We start from the raw sequence: 16,243 nt of genomic DNA on the forward strand, positions 1-16,243 counted from the left end.
CCTTGCCTGCTTTGCCCTATGCGGTGCGCTCGTTCAATCTTTAAGCAGTTCTCCCAGCTGCTTCAGTGCTAGCACTTGGGGCAGCCATTTTTTCCAAAAATTGTCTAAGATCCACCTCTCCGCATGGTCTCTGGGAGCCCCACCAGCCTTACATTATTTCGTCGGGACCTATTCTCTAGGTCTTTGATTTTAGCTTCAAGGTTTTCCAGTCTTTTCTGCATCTCGTTCTGCGCTGCCGCCTGCTGCGTACTTTGATCTTCGATGTCCTGACAAGCGCTGTTGGAAGCCGGCCATGTCCGTTTTAAGCCTTCCAATTTGCCGTCCATCTTTTCTATTTGGTCGGAGATATGATGTAGTTTTCTATCCACCGACGTCTCCAGGAGGCTCGAAACTTCTGCTGCAATCTCCGCCGCCCAGGCCGAACTAACTGTTTCACCCGAGGAACCAGCGTCCGCCATTTTACCATCTCCCACCGGCTCCTCGTCCCATCTTTCCGACTTCGGTTTTGAAGTCATGCCGGCCTGGCGGAACAGCGATCGCCGCCGATTTTTATTCCAGGAAGGTTCACAGTGGCTCTCACTACACTTTGTTGGAAGCTGTGTTCCCGATTTTGATGTCGCTAAGGGCAAATGTTAGTGAGGATCCGCGGAGCTCTAACGTTCGGCGTCCTTCCCTCAGCCTAGCATCACGTGACCTTCAACTTTAGGATCCTCTTATTCGGGAAATTCTAGCCAACTCCGAGATTCCGGGGAGGGAGGGGGTGTCTGTGATCTAAAGAATTAAAAACAGCTGCATTTGCAGACGATTTATTAGTGTATGTAGTGGATCCTGTGGGCTCCCTCCTGGTCCTTCTGGAATGTATGGTGGAATTGGTGACTTATGGGGATGTTAAAATTAAATTAACATAATTGGAAGCTTTGCCTACTGATAGTTTGCTGATTGCAGCTTAGGAGTATATTTCTACTTCATTGGGCGATGGGTCATTTTAGATATCTTGGTATTCAGCTCTTAGCCGACCCCCGAAAATTATATCGGCACATATTCTAGAGCACATACAGTTTGCCAGATGCCGTTTGGAGATGTGGAAATCTTACCTTATCGCTTAGTGGGAGAATTAACCTATCAGGAGACTATTTTTTTAAGTGGCTCTATGTGCTTCAAACTTTGCTTTCAAGGACTTTAAAATTGATTAATAGGCTGTTTATAAAGTTTTGTGAGGATGGGGGAATAAAAAAAATCCAGATTACAAGCAGATATATTGTATGGTCCATGGAGCAGAGGGGGATTGGTAATCCCTGACCTTACATGATACCACAGACCTGTTTGTTATGTCATTTGCACACCTGGGTATTAATACCTCAACATACACTCTATTGGAAGTGGAATGGGCTGTAGTGTCTCCCTTCCACTTGACTTTATATATTATATGCCCACCTCCCTTCACTTCCATTGCATCTAAGACAGAGTGTTTCTTGTATGCCCTCTTGGAGGAGGCTCATGCAAGACTGAGGGTATAATCCCCTTGTCAGTGATCTTCTTCCAATTACGGGTAATGCAGCCTTCCAACTGGATATAACTAATGTGATCTTTCAGAGGTGGGCTCAGGCAGGCTTTAAGTTCTCAAGGAGGATGGCTCTGTAGTACCGGTGACCATCTTCCCGGGGAGCTTCAGGGAATTGGAATGCCCTTTTGCGCATAAACAGTTAGCTTACTATGGGGGCTCATTTTCAAAGCACTTAGACTTACAAAGTTCCAGAATTTTTAAGCCTAAGTGCTTTGAAAATACACCTCTAAGTGGCATCATTGCAAGAAGAGAATTTTTCAAGAGGAATATGTAAGCAATTTTTTCAAATTGAGGCCCCGCAGGCTTTGTCCATATTGGCTCTACACAAGCAGCTATGTACTGTACATTACTTCCCCACCAAAAATTGCTCTGAGAGATTGGACTCATGAATTAGGTATTAGACTAACGAATAAATAGTTCTTGCAATTGCTTGATGAGACGACTCCTCTCTCCTGCTGCACCAGTATGCTAGAGTGTCATTTTCACACTATAACGAGAGCTTATTTTTTTCACAAATTATCCTAAATGTGGGTCAGGGGAATGTTCATTATCTCACTCTTTATGGAGCTGCATAAAGACACAACTTTTCTGGTCCTGGATTATACACTGTCTGTTTTTTTGATGGGGAAAAGCTTTAAATTGTCACTGCTGGGTCTACTACTTGATAAAACTGCAGAATATGGCTCCTTGAATAAAGGGGAAAGGCTTTTGCTGGCAAAAGCCAGCATTACAGCAAAAAGATATATTATGCATCAACTGAGTGGGAGTGGACCGCTTTCTTTTTGGCACTGGAGAAACCAGCTGTATGTACTCAATGATCCTAGAGGGTAGGGATTTATTTATTGCATTTGTATCCCACATTTTCCCACCTCTTTGCAGGCTCGATGTGGCTTACAATACATCATGGATAGTGGTAATGATAAGAGAATAGACATTTGATGTTACAGAAGGATTTTGAGTTGAATGGTAATGGAATACATGATAGTAATATAACAGAAGGCATTATTAACATTTCTGGATATATGTGGGAGTTTCACATGTTTTGATCTTTGTGGTATATCTTGTCGAAGAGATGGGTCTTAGTAGTTTACAGAAGTTGGTCATTTCATAGGTCGCTTTTAGGTTGCTGGGCAATGCGTTCCAGAATTGCGTGCTCATATAGGAAAAGGTTGATGCGTGCATTAATTTGTATTTTAGACCTTTACAGTTGGGGAAATGAAGATTAAGGAATGTGCGAGATCTTTTAGCATTTCTGGGTGGTAGGTCTATCAGGTCTGACATGTAGGCTGGGGCCTCGCCATGGATGATTTTATGTACTAGGGTACATACTTTGAACGTGATGCGTTCTTTGAGTGGGAGCCAGTGTAGCTTCTCTCTTAGGGGTTTTGCACTTTCGTATTTTGATTTTCCAAATATGAGTCTGGCTGCCGTGTTCTGGGCTGTTTGGAGTTTTTTGAGTATTTGCTCTTTGCAGTCAGCGTAGAGTGAGTTGCAGTAGTCTAGATGACTAAGTACTAATGATTGTACCAGATTACGGAAGATGGTCCTTGGGAAGAATGGTCTTACTCTTTTTAATTTCCACATTGAGTGGAACATCTTTTTGGTTGTGTTTTTCGCGTGATTCTCAAGTGTAAGGTGCCGATCAATGGTAACTCCAAGAATTTTCAGGGTTTCCGAAATTGTTTTTGCCCATTTGGGAGCTGTGTATTGAATCGTTGCCTACAAGGGTAAGAAGTAAAATTCTGAATGAGTTGGCTGTGTAGAACCCATTACCACAGATTGATCTCTTTGCTCCATCTTTGACACTGTCCTTGGGGGGAGGAGGGGGAAGTGGGGTAATAAGGGTAATGTGGGGAAAGGATATGGGGGTGTATGGTATGGGGAGGTGTTATATATAATCTTGGATTAAATTCATTAATTAATTTGTTGCTCGTAATTATTTTTTCCCTGAATCTGTAGGAGCCAATTAGACATTAATACTAAGAAGAGCATAGCTGATTCCATTCGTAATGAATATGCTTTTCTACAAAAGAAGTATCCCTCTCTAGCTAACAGAAATGGAACCAAGTACCTGGCAAGGACTCTCAACAGGTAATAATCTTGCTTACCTTGTAACAATGTTTGGAAGACTTCCATCATTCACATGCACACATCTGTTTATACCTGAACATTTATACCAATCATCAGGTTTTTATTTTCAGCTGCTGATCTTTGTATGTCACACTTTAGAATATGTCCTGTGATAGCAGAGCCTCTAGGAAGTGTGATATGCTTGACCATTGTAAGGGTCTAAGAATACTGTGAAACAAGCAAACAAACAAGAATAATTTGAAGAGCTTTATATAGTTTCAGATTAATAATGATGTACCACATAATAAAGAAATCTATAAGGAAACAAAACCATACAATAAAACAAAGTAACAGATATGCTAGTGTTTCCTTTGCAAGGCTAGGGGGCTAGTAGCAGTCCCAGCATCTTCTCTTCCTACCAGTTGCACTATTTTTTTTTTTTTTACCCAGTGGCTTTTGAGGCATTTGTAAATAAAAATTATTGATGCTTTTTCTAGAGAATGGTGGTTCTCTGAATAAAGTTTTCTGCATGGTTCTATGACTTTCTCCTGGCTTATTACCTTTCCTTTTGATGTTTAGCATCATAGCCAAGACCATCTTCCTTGGTAAAATGTTTATGAATTTCCCTTGCTCAGTATATCGAGGTCTTCATTTGATGCTACGAGGCACACCATAAATTTTTATGCTCCTTACACTATCATATGGTATTTGTTGCTTGTTGTTCAGAATCTGATTATAAAATATGTTTTGTTTCTAGATTACTGATGCATCATATCAGGGATTGCTTGCCAGAACTGAAAACGAGGATAAATGTTTTAGCAGCTCAATATCAATCTCTGCTGAACAGCTATGGTGAGCCAGTGGATGACAAGAGTGCCACCTTATTGCAGCTGATCACCAAATTTGCCACTGAATACTGCAATACAATTGAGGGAACAGCAAAGTACATTGAAACATCTGAGCTGTAAGCATGGCAATGGTGTACTTCTAGACATGACACATGTGAGATTTATGCATAGTGGTAACTTCAAAATAGGGATGTTTTAAAGAAGTCTTAAGCAGTTTGGTCAATCTGATCTGATGTTTTTATTTTTTTATATATATCTAAAAGAAGCTGTGATTTAATTCACAGCTTTAAATCATGTGACCATAGAAATTGGAATTATGTCCAGGTTAGTATTTTTAAAAAGGATCTGCTGACATAGAGCCTTCTAAAGTACATATAGGAATGCATGTATATGTTGCATCTGTGTGCAGTGGGAGCATCTACTTTATAAACATGGAAAACATCAACAGAAGTAACTTGGCAACTTAAATGTGTAAGTGCCAACACTAATCATGTTAAAAAGGTATTTCAGAACCTACACATGTAAGTGCCGACACTTGTGTGTCTGCCTTTTTAGAAACCTATTCATGCAAATGCTCCTAATTAGGTTCAGAGGCCACAGCCTTACTGCACTTTCAATTCTGAGTAGGGAAAATAACAATTAGGATTTAAGGAGGAGACCTTGCTCCTGTAAAGGGTTGCCCAAAACAACACTTTGAAAAAACCTGGGAGTAGCTCTAAATCCCAACATGATTATATTTAGGTGTTCACATCCAGTTCCTTTCTGAAATAGAGAATACATTTGTAAAATTTGGTCCTGCACAAACCATGTCCCATTGCCATCTGAACATAGTGCAGATTTATACATTAAATATTCACTTTCTAAAATCAGTTTTTCTATATGTATCCAAGATACACACAAATGCTGGTATTTACTCATGTAAATTGTGACTACTAGAGTTTCTAAAATAACCACCTAACTAAGTTTTCCCTGTTGGATAATTTTTGTTCTTCAGATGTGGAGGAGCTAGAATATGCTACATTTTCCATGAGACCTTTGGACGCACTTTGGAATCTGTTGATCCACTTGGGGGCCTTACCACAATTGATATTCTGACTGCCATTAGGAATGCTACGGTGAGTGTCATCTGCATTCCAGCATATCCTAGAAACCACCTGGGATTGAACTGCTAGGTGATTCAGGAATAATTTTAGAGCAAAATACTGATTCAGCTCTTTTGGATCAGGATTCCAGTATTTACAGGATGATTTTATTCTCACTAGGGTGCACTGCTAGAATTGAGCAGTTTCACATTCTAGTAGGCTGATTGCTTTAGTGTTCTGATTTATATATATTTAGACATGCATAATTTGTTTGCTCTCCATAATTTGTTTGCTTCTATGTAGCATCTAACTAGGTGACCACTTCTCTAATGTGTATGTGTGCCTGAATTTATTTTAGTAAAGACAAAATGTGAGTTCAGCAGGCTAGGGAAGGCAATTGTTGGATCTGAGTGGGGCACTTTATTTGGAACACCCTTGTGGGATGTTTAAAATTACAATTTAAAACTTCAACTTGCGTTTAATGAAGTAAGTCCCAGTAAGAAGTGATGAAATATAAGGGAGGATTCTAAACAGTAATTAAACCAGTTGATATGAAATGTTCTTTCTCCCTCCACGGTAGTGAGATGTTTTCTTTTGTCCAGACAATATCATAGTAGGAGAAATAAGTTGCTATGCCATGACAAGACTAGGTTTTTTTTTGTGGTTTTTTTTTTTTTTTTTTTTTTTGCTGTATGTGCTTATGCACTTTTATTTTGTTTGGTTTCACTTTGTTTTTTGCTAGGGTCCACGGCCTGCATTGTTTGTTCCTGAAGTTTCTTTTGAGCTGCTGGTAAAGAGACAGGTGAAGCGTTTAGAAGAGCCCAGCTTACGCTGCGTGGAGCTGGTTCATGAGGAAATGCAAAGGATTATCCAGCACTGTAGCAATTACAGCACGCAGGTACCAGACATTCAAAGCTCAGACAGTTCTGATGAGCCACTGTGCTAGTATGTTGTAAAATAAGACAACCAAAGAAGGATTTCTGAAGTAATTCCTACATGGGGGAAGGGAGAGGAAAGACTACGTAGAACAGTGGAATTCAATCAGTGGCTTGATACTTGGTGTAAAGAAGAAGGTTTTAGATACATAGGAGCATGGGGTAATACGTGGAAAAATAGCAGGCTGTACTGTAATGATGGGTTACATTTTTCGGTGATGGGAAAAAGGATCTTTGAGGAGAAAGTCAGACAGTATGTTTCTAGAAATTTAATCTAGAGGGTGAGGGTGACAGAAGGAAACAAAGGATTTCAGAAAGTCACCCCCCGGAATAAACACGATGGCAGTGGGAAAGGTCATGTAAATATAGTAAACCACATAAACTCACTAAGCATATGAAAGGCAATGATTACAAATGCTCGTAGTCTAAATAAAAAGGTTCAAGACTTGCAAGCCCTAATGTTTAAAGAAAACTTGAATATTGTTTCTATTACGTGGTTCAGTGATTCCCATGAATGCAATGTGACCGTACCAGGCTATAATCTTTTTAGGAAGGATAGAGAGGGCCAAAGAGGTGGAGGAGTGGCGCTGTATGTGAGAGACAATATCAGAGCGGCTGAAATGCAGGGAACCTGGGAAAAGGAAGAAGCTTTATGGATCGTCCTGGAAAGAGAAGACAGAACCTTTATCCACATGGGAGTTATCTACAGACCTCCTGCACAAATGGAGAAGTTAGACAAGGATCTGATAGAAGATATTCAATAGATGGTATGAATAGATAGTCAATAGAGGTATAAAAACAATCCATGACATAATTAATTTCCGTAAACTATTGAAGACCAATTTATTCAAGAAAGCTTACCATAACAACGCACCCTAATTGTCAATTAACAAGATGTACACTGGACTTTCACAATGTCTAATTCTTTATTTTCTATTGCTCAGACTAATTTTGAAGTTTTATATTCATGATGGTTTAAGCTAAGTTATCCCGATTTTTATTATAAGATGAACTTTCCTTCCTGAATACCTACTCCATTCTGTCTACCTTAACTATGTATTTCTTTTTTCCGGAACTGGTAATCACCATTTCGGAACTATGTAAGCCACATTGAGACTGCAAATAGGTGGGAAATGTGGGATACAAATGTTGTAAGTAAATAAAAGGGCAGATGCTACTGTTTGGGAGATTTCAGTTTGTCTGACTTGGATTGGAATGTCCTGTCTGCGGAATCGGAAAGAGTAGGGAGATTGTGGATGCCTGTCAAAGTGCCTTGCTTAGACAATAGTGACGGAACCCACAAGGGAAGGGTCAATTCTGGATCTAGTGGCTCACGAATGGAGGAAGTGTTTCAATATCCGGGTGGGTGCCCATCTATGTAATAGTGATCATCACACCATATGGTTTGATATAAGGGCGAAAGTCTGAGTGCGGACGCGCAAAACTGAAAGTACTGGATTTCAGACGTACTGATTTTGATAAAATGGGGGGGAATACCTGAAGAAGGAGCTGTTGGGCGTGAGATGTAGAAAAACAGTGGTCGAAGCTAAATGCTGCAAAACAAGAGAAGCAGGAAGCCTATATGGTTCTCCAAACAAGTAGCTGAAAAAATTAGAACAAAAGGTGTTTTTCAAGAAATACAAAAGAACGCAATGAGAGGATCATGGAAAAGATTATCGATTAAACTCAAGTGGAGGAAATATGGCTTGCGAAAGCATGAGCGGAAGAAAAAAATGGCTAAGATGTAAGAGAAGTGACAAGACCTTTTTCAGATATATTGGAGAAAGGAGAAAAGATAGGAATGGATTGCAAGACTGAAAGATAATGAGAAAGGGCTATGAGGAGAGTTATGAAGATAAAGCGAATGTGCTAAACAATTATTTCTCTTCATTCACGCATGAAAATCCTGGAGAGGACCACGGTTGGCTGCCGAGGGATCATCTGGGAATGGAGTGGATACTGCGCCATTTACGGAAGAAAGAGTTTATAAACAGCTTGAGAATCTGAGGTGGACAAAACTATGGGCCCAGGATACTGAAGGAGCTCAGAGAGGTCCTGGCGGGACCTCTTAAAGATTTATTTAATAGATCTTTAGAGACGGGAGAGGTACTGTGAAATTGGAGACGAACGGATGTGGTCCCTCTCCACAAAAGTGAGACATGGAAGAAGTGGGAAACTACAGACCGGTAAGTCTCATGTCGGTGGTAGGAAAAATAATGGAGTTGCTGCTGAAAGAAAGGATAGTTAACTTTCTAGAAGTTAACATGTATACCTTGAAGGAAAGGAGAAACAGAGGTGTCATGATACAGACATTCAAATATTTGAAAGATTAATCCGCAAACAAATCTTTTCCGGAGATGGGAAGTCGGTAGAACTAGTGGACATGAATTGAGGTTGAAGGGGGGCAGAATCGGGAGTAATGTCAGGAAATATTTTTTCACGAAAAGGGTGGTAGATACGTGGGAATGCCCTCCCGTTGGAGGTAGTGGAGATGAAAAACAGTAATGGAATTCAAACATGCATGGGATAAAACACAAAGGAATCCTGTTTAGAAGCAATGGATCTACGAAATCTTAGCAGAGATTGGGTGGCGGCGCTGGTATTTGGAGAGCAAAACCGGTGCTGGGCAGAGTTCTAGGGTGTACGCCCTGATCGTGACTGAATAGATATGGATGGGCTGGAGTGTAAAATTTAAAGGGTTTCGTCGTTAGCTTCAGAACTTAGTACAAGAACAGTGCTGGGCAGACTTCTTTGGTCTGTGCCCTGAGAATGGCAAGGACAAATATGACTTGGGTATAAGGTATCACATACCATGTAAAATGAGTTTATCTTGTTGGGCAGACTGGATGGACTGTACAGGTCTTTTTCTGCCGTCATTTACTATGTTACTATCCAGCTATTTTCGAAAGTGATCGCCAGCCATCTTCCGACATAAATCGGGAGATGGCCAGCGATCTCGCAAAAGCGGCGAATTCCGTATAATCGAAAGCTGCTATTTTGACACCATCGCCGCCTTCCCGTCGCAGAGCCGGCGAACAGTCAAGGGGGCGTGTCGGCGGTGTAGTGAAGGCGGGGCAGATGGCCGGCTTTAGCGTATAATGGAAAAAACAGAAGCGGCTTTAAAAAGCATTTCGCCGGGTTTACGTGGTCCTTTTATTTTAATGACCACGACTCAAAAAGATGCCCCAACTGACCAGATGACCACCGGAGGGATTCGGGGATGACCTCCTCGTACTCCCCCAGTGGTCACCAACCCCCTCCCACCCACAAAAAAACCAACTGTATAACATTTTTTTTCCAGCCTCTATGCCAGCCTCAAATGTCATACAGCAGTATGCAGGACCCTGGAGCAGTTTTAATGGGTGCAGTGCACTTCACACAGGTAGACCCAGGTCCATCCCCCCCTACCTGTTACACTTGTGGTGCTAAGTGTTGAGCCCTCCAAACCCCCCCAAACCCACTGTACCCACATGTAGGTGCCCCCCTTCACCCATAAGGGCTATGGTAATGGTGTAGAGTTGTGGAGAGGGGGATTTGAGGGGCTCAGCACCCAAGGTAAGGGAGCTATGCACCTGGGAGCAATTTGGCTATGTTGTTAAACTTTGTAGAAGTGCCCCCTAGGGTGCCCGGTTGCTGTCCAGGCATGTCAGGGGGACCAGTGCACTACAAATGCTGGCTGCTCCCACGGCCAAATGCCTTGGATGTAGCCAGGGTTCAGTTGGCCGCTTTTAGTTTCCATTATCGCTGAAAACCAAAAGCGGCCATCTCTAAACCCGGCTAAATCCAAAGCATTTGGCCGGTGCCAACCGTATTATTGAAAAAAAAGATGGCCGGCCATCTTTTTCGAGAATACGATTCCAGCCAGCTGTTGCGCCGCTGCCAAAATAGATCGCCGGCCATCCATTTCAATATATAACAAATCAGTATTTTTTCTTTACTATTCCACTGCTTGCATTGTTTTATAATGTCAGTAATACAGTATTCTTTATTTAGCTCATGTATGCCACATTGAACCTGCATCCAGTGGGAAAATGTGGGATCTAAATGCTACAAATAAATACATAAATTTATTTTTGGTACATATGGACCCCAGGCTTTCCCACTCATAGCAGGTTCAATGCGGCTTACACCTTATATACAGGTACTTATTTGTACCGGGGACTTGCCCTGTGCCTGCAGTGGGAATCGAACCCAGTTCCCCAGGACCAAAGTCCACCATGCTAACCACTAGGCCACTTCTCCACTCCACATCAATACATATGCCCTGAATGTCTTTTCCACATTATTCAACACAGTCTTACAATCCTCCATAAGTATGGAACAACAACATTTCTACATTCTAGCCTGCAAACTATTTTCAAGGTGGCCACAGGTACTGAGCCCTTAAGTCATGGTGAGGAAGAGGGGTTCTGGTTACAGTTCCTAATCCAAATTACCTGCAGGTGGCTACAGCCTGGTGGCTGCAGTGGCCTAGTGGCTAGAGCCACCAGTCCTTGGAATTCAGAGGTTGCCACTTAACCCTCCATTGCCTCCAAGTACCTGAATGTAACTCACCTTGAGCTACTACTGAAAAAGCTGTGAGCACAATCCAAATAAATACAAACATATATATTTATGTCCCCTAGCCTGTGCCCTTCTGTACCTGTTGTATTATATTGCAGTTGTGAACCATCTAATGTTTTTACCCTTGTTTTTCCTTTTTCTCCTGAGCTCTATCTACCATTGCTGCTACCTTCCATGTGAAAATATGACCCAGCTGTTTGTAGCTTCTTCCTTGCCCTCACCAATGTGGTTTGGTTGTGGGTAAGGGTGTCTGGTGATCAGAGAGCAAACATCGTCTATGCGCTACCTATGGTTATGCACAAGTTTCTACTTGGCAGCTCACTAGTTCTAGACAACATACCTATTATTTACACAACTCTGTGCTGTGGGGCTGTATATGATAAGTGGGGGAGAGCCTGGATGGGCATTTGTGTTCCTCAACAGAAACACACACCCAGCCTCCCCCCTTGCCATTCAGCCATGCAGCTTGGATGGAACAGGTGGCCTTCTGTATGGCCACACATCACACATATGTACCAAAGTTTCTCTGTCACAGTTCACCTGTCATGCAGTCCATATTGTTGCCTCCTCTCACATCAACCCCAGCATTTGATATGTAATGCACAAAGAGACACACACTGTTATATGAAATATATGTCATCTGTATTCAAATCACCCCAACAATAACAGTTTGTATTTCCCCCCTCCCCCCCCAAATGTCCTTTAATGATGACGACGTTGTCCTCCCTGAAGGACTGTGCGCACCAGGCTAATGAGCAGCACCAGGAGCACCCTCACTGCCCTATGGTGCTGCTCATTAGCCTGCCACATTGCCCCCATCTCCTGCCTCATTGCTGATACCTCCTGCAGCAACTGGGTTTGGGTGTTTACCAACTGGTGTTGCCCATCCACCAGTTGCTGCAGGAGGTGCAGTGCTGGGGCAGGGGTTGGAGGTGGGAATGGAGCAGGGGATGGGGAGGGGGCTGCGGATGGGGGTGGGGATGGGGCTGCAGCTGGGGGTGGGGATTGAGCAGGGGATGGGGTGGAGACGGCAGGGGTGTGGGCCCCTCATCTTCACCCTCAAGGGGAGGCATTTCTGGCGAGGCCTCCTCTTCCTGGGCCGCCTCCTCTTCTTCCTCTGGGCCCTCTTCCTCCTGCGCCTCTTCCTCCTGCGCCTCTTCCTCTTGGCCCTCCTCCTCCTGCCGCCGCTGGTGCCCTATGTATATAACAGGATTGTCTTTGAGATCAGCACATCCACATAGCTTACATAACATAAGTGCAGGAGCTGGCTGGCCTGAGGCGGGGGATGGGCTGTGAGATGCATGAGATGAGATGACAGGGAATCCTGGATGCTTGTCTGACTCAGAGTACACAGGCAGACCACAGTCATTGCTCAGCAGCATGTTTGCATAATGATTTGTGACTCTGGCTGACCATTTGGGGTTTTCTTTTTTTTTGGGGGGGGGGGGGGGGGGGGGGGGGAGGGGAAGCGCATCACTTTAATATGAGGCAATGGCATCCAGTAAGAGTAGGACCTGAGGCAGCAGTACCATGAACGAGTATCCACCCCACCCCAGAAAGGGGGATACAGAAGTGAGGCATGTCATCTCATTCATCTCAGAAGAGGTGAGTTGGAAAGTTGCAGCCACACTCACGGGAGGGTAGCGGCAACCTCAGGCCTTGATCTGGGACAGAGGTGTTTTGACTTACTAGTTGCCTATTAGCCACTTGGAACCTGATATTGTACAGGACATATGCATTATGAAGTCATTTACAAATGAGTACAGGTGCCCTGTTTATAATACTTAGTTGATCTCTGATGCGCCATCTGATGGCCTGGATCATGTCAGGGCTGTGCAGCCGGATGCGGCGGTACCTGCGGTGGAGGGACTCTAAGTCCCTCCTGATGCCAAATCTTCTGCAAGATATAAGTTTGTACACCAGGCGTCAGGGGATGGGCCTTCTTGCCTTCAGCACACAAATAATCATTTGTACATCAAATAGAAGACATACTGAACAGTGCTTTGGGGGGGGGGGGGGGCATAACATTGGTACAGATGATGTCATAGAGGTGGACGTGAGGACAGAGAAATGTTTGTGTGCAGTATTGTAGGGTTGTGGGAATGGTTTTGCTTTCTACTACCTAGATTCTATTAATGAATGGCCATGTACACATATCACTGATTACCCTTGAATGCAGACTACAGTTTGTGCTTACACTGCTGAGGGAGCTCTTAGATATGTAGCTGCAGGAGGGGGGGAGGTCTCAGATTTCACCCCAGGTGTGGATGCAGTGATTCCTGGGGGGCAGTTGGTGGTGCCGGGGGAACAGAACACGCCTGTGCCTTAGGCACAGGGTCACTAAAAGGAGATTTTCTCCCACAGAGAAATTTGGTTCTCGTCTGAGGCTCATGTTTCTCCGTGAAGAACCGTTGGAAAGCATGCATCGCGTCGCCTTATATGGCTGGCCATGCGTGATGGGCAGCCTTACGTGCACAGCTCCATATAAGGTTCTGCAACCCATATATAGATAGGTGAGTACGTGCACGTTTTGGCATGTATAATGTCTCCAGCCATGGCCGCCCATCATGCATGGCCGTCCATGGACTGTCACCATGCGTACGGGGCCTACCTGCTGCGTCTGGGACCTACGTGCGGAGTTTTCCTTATATGGCAGTTTTCCTTATATGGATCATAATCAAGGGTGCGAGCTTCATATGTACACAATAAAATATATTTCCCATTGCTGCATATTCCACAAGTACAGTACATGTAGTTGCGGACATCCAAGTATGGGGAAAATATAAGGAACCTTGAGAAGTACAGTAACGGCTTTCTCACACAACTGCTGTATTTTTCGTATTCTTTGGCCTCCCCTGATTTAGCCGGTTTCAACCGCGATAATGGAATGTGTAATGCCGGCCTTTTCCCTGTAAGTTGGCTGGGCCCTATTTTGGCTGGCTTCAACCGTATTATCAAACCACACGATGGCTACCCACCTCGTTTCGATAATACAATCGGTCTCTCGCCCTTAGGGGCGCCAACCTCTGAGATGGCCGGCCATCTATTTGGCTAGCGCCGTTCGATTATGCCCCTCCACATGTCACTATGATTAGAAATATGAGGGAAAAATATTTAAACAAATAGGTACCCCTGCTATAAAACAGTGCAGTTTTTCCACAGGCAGCTGTAGAAAGTCCACAATAAAATTAAACTACAAGCTTCTCCAGCTAGGGCCCACTAAAACCATGTTTAGTATATTGGAAAACTTGACTACCTTTCAATTATCCAGCTACTAAGCAATTAATAAAGGACATGATGTCCAAGAAGACACATGAATATTGGGTAAACCATTAGGACACTGAACTCACATGGAGCAAAAGACCATTCAGTGTGCATACAGCACTAAAATCAGCAAAGAAAGGGGAGACATGCCACCAGATACAATAGTTGGTCCATCCAGCTAGTCAGATTAAGATGAGCAAAATGTTATGTAGATATAGATTTCAGATAAGACAGTTCATTTCTAAGGCTTATATGAGAGAATGTTCCAAAGAGATGAGGCTAAATAGGAGAGGTACCTGACCATTTAAATCGCCTGGTTGGGGCTAACTGCAATATTCAACAGCACCTAATTGGACAGTGCCACTGAATATTGCCGCAAAATGACCAACCTCTAACTGGCGAGGTTAGAGGCAGGGCCGAGGGCAGAGAGAGGATGGAGCATGGGACCTAGCCAGTTAACGATATTCAGACCACTAACTAAGTAAGTGCATAAAGCAGGTGCATAGCCATGGGTGGGCCTGGGCCCAATTAGCAGTGCTGCACCTTTAACATTGGTGGCATGGAGGAGAGCAGGCTGGCCTTCCGCGGTCTTGCATTTTCCTCCCTTAAGCATTGCTCTCGCGTGACTAGGTTCCCCGGCAGCGGCAGCAATTCCCACATGCTACCTGTCGGTAAGCCGAAAGCCTCCTTTCTGCTGTGCCCCGCCCCCCTCTCACAACTTCCGGTTTCTGACTAGGCGGCGGGACACAGCAGAAAGGATGCTTTCAGCTTAGCGGCAGGCAGTGTGTGAGTATCACTGCCGGGGACCTGTTCAAGCAAGAGCAATGCTTAAGGGAGGGAGATGCAGGAGCACAGCCTGCTCCCCTCAACGCTGCCGCTGCCAGGAACCTATTTATAGAAGGAAAGTTGTGAGGTGGGGTAGGGAAGGAGAGATGCTTCATGGGGGGATGATAGAGGGGAATTGTTGGACATAGGAGGGGAGGGGATCATTGCTGGACATGAGGGTGAAGGGGCGTGTGAGAGGCTGCATGGAAAGTGAGAGGGAGAAATGCTGCATGGAACATAAGAGTAGACATCCTGTGTCAGACCAGTGTTCTCCAAACAGTGGCCAAGCCAGGTCACAAGTACCTGGCAGAAACCCAAATCGTGGCAACACTCCATACTACAAATCCCAGGGCAAGCAGTTGCTTCCTATGTCTGTCTCAATAGCAGACTATGGACATAAACTCCAGGAATTTGTCCAAACCTTTTTTTAAACCCAGATATGCTAACCACTGTTATCACCTCCTCTGGCAAAGAGTTCCAGAGCTTAACTGTTCGTTGAGTGAAAAAATATTTTCTCCTGTTTGTTTTTAAAGTATTTCCATGTAACTTCCTTGAGTCTTGGTACTTTTGAAACATATAAAAAAATCGATTTACCTCTACTCGTTCTACACCACTCAGGATTTTATAGACCTCAATCATATCACCCCTCTTCTGCCTCTTTTCCAAGCTGAAGAGCCCAAACCTCTTTAGCCTTTCCTCATATGAGAGGCGTTCCATCCCCTTTATCATTTTAGTCACTCTTCTTTGAACCTTTTCTAATTCTGCTATATCTTTTTTGAGATATGGCGACCAGAACTGAACGCAATACTCAAGGTGTGGATGCACCATGGAGCGCTACAAAGGCATTAAAGTATTTTTGGTCTGATTCACCATCCCCTTCCTAATAATTCCTAGCATCCTGTTTGCTTTTTTGGCTGCCACTGCACACTGAACAGAAGATTTCAGCGATCTCGGCGTCATTGTTGATGATACATTGAAACCCTCTGCTCAGTATGCTGCAGCAGCTAAGAAAGCAAATGGAATGTTAAGTATTATTAGGAAAGGAATGGAAAACAAAAGTGAGGACGTTATAATGCCTTTGTATTGCTCCAT

General features: G+C 43.7%; 1 protein-coding gene across 7 annotated transcripts in view; it reads left to right on the top strand.

Annotated features, from left to right (window-relative positions):
- The window catches only part of DNM1L (dynamin 1 like), an 817,883-nt gene that overhangs the window by 477,026 nt on the left and 324,614 nt on the right, over positions 1–16,243 (top strand). For all 7 annotated transcript variants that reach the window (XM_030213773.1, XM_030213768.1, XM_030213772.1 and 4 more), the window contains 4 exons: positions 3,524–3,655; positions 4,392–4,598; positions 5,477–5,597; positions 6,307–6,462. In XM_030213773.1, the coding sequence (XP_030069633.1) occupies positions 3,524–3,655; positions 4,392–4,598; positions 5,477–5,597; positions 6,307–6,462 (616 nt within the window). The remainder of the gene's footprint in view (positions 1–3,523; positions 3,656–4,391; positions 4,599–5,476; positions 5,598–6,306; positions 6,463–16,243) is intronic.

The sequence above is a fragment of the Microcaecilia unicolor genome, chromosome 9 (genome assembly GCF_901765095.1).
Source record: "Microcaecilia unicolor chromosome 9, aMicUni1.1, whole genome shotgun sequence".
Classification (NCBI taxonomy): domain Eukaryota; kingdom Metazoa; phylum Chordata; class Amphibia; order Gymnophiona; family Siphonopidae; genus Microcaecilia; species Microcaecilia unicolor.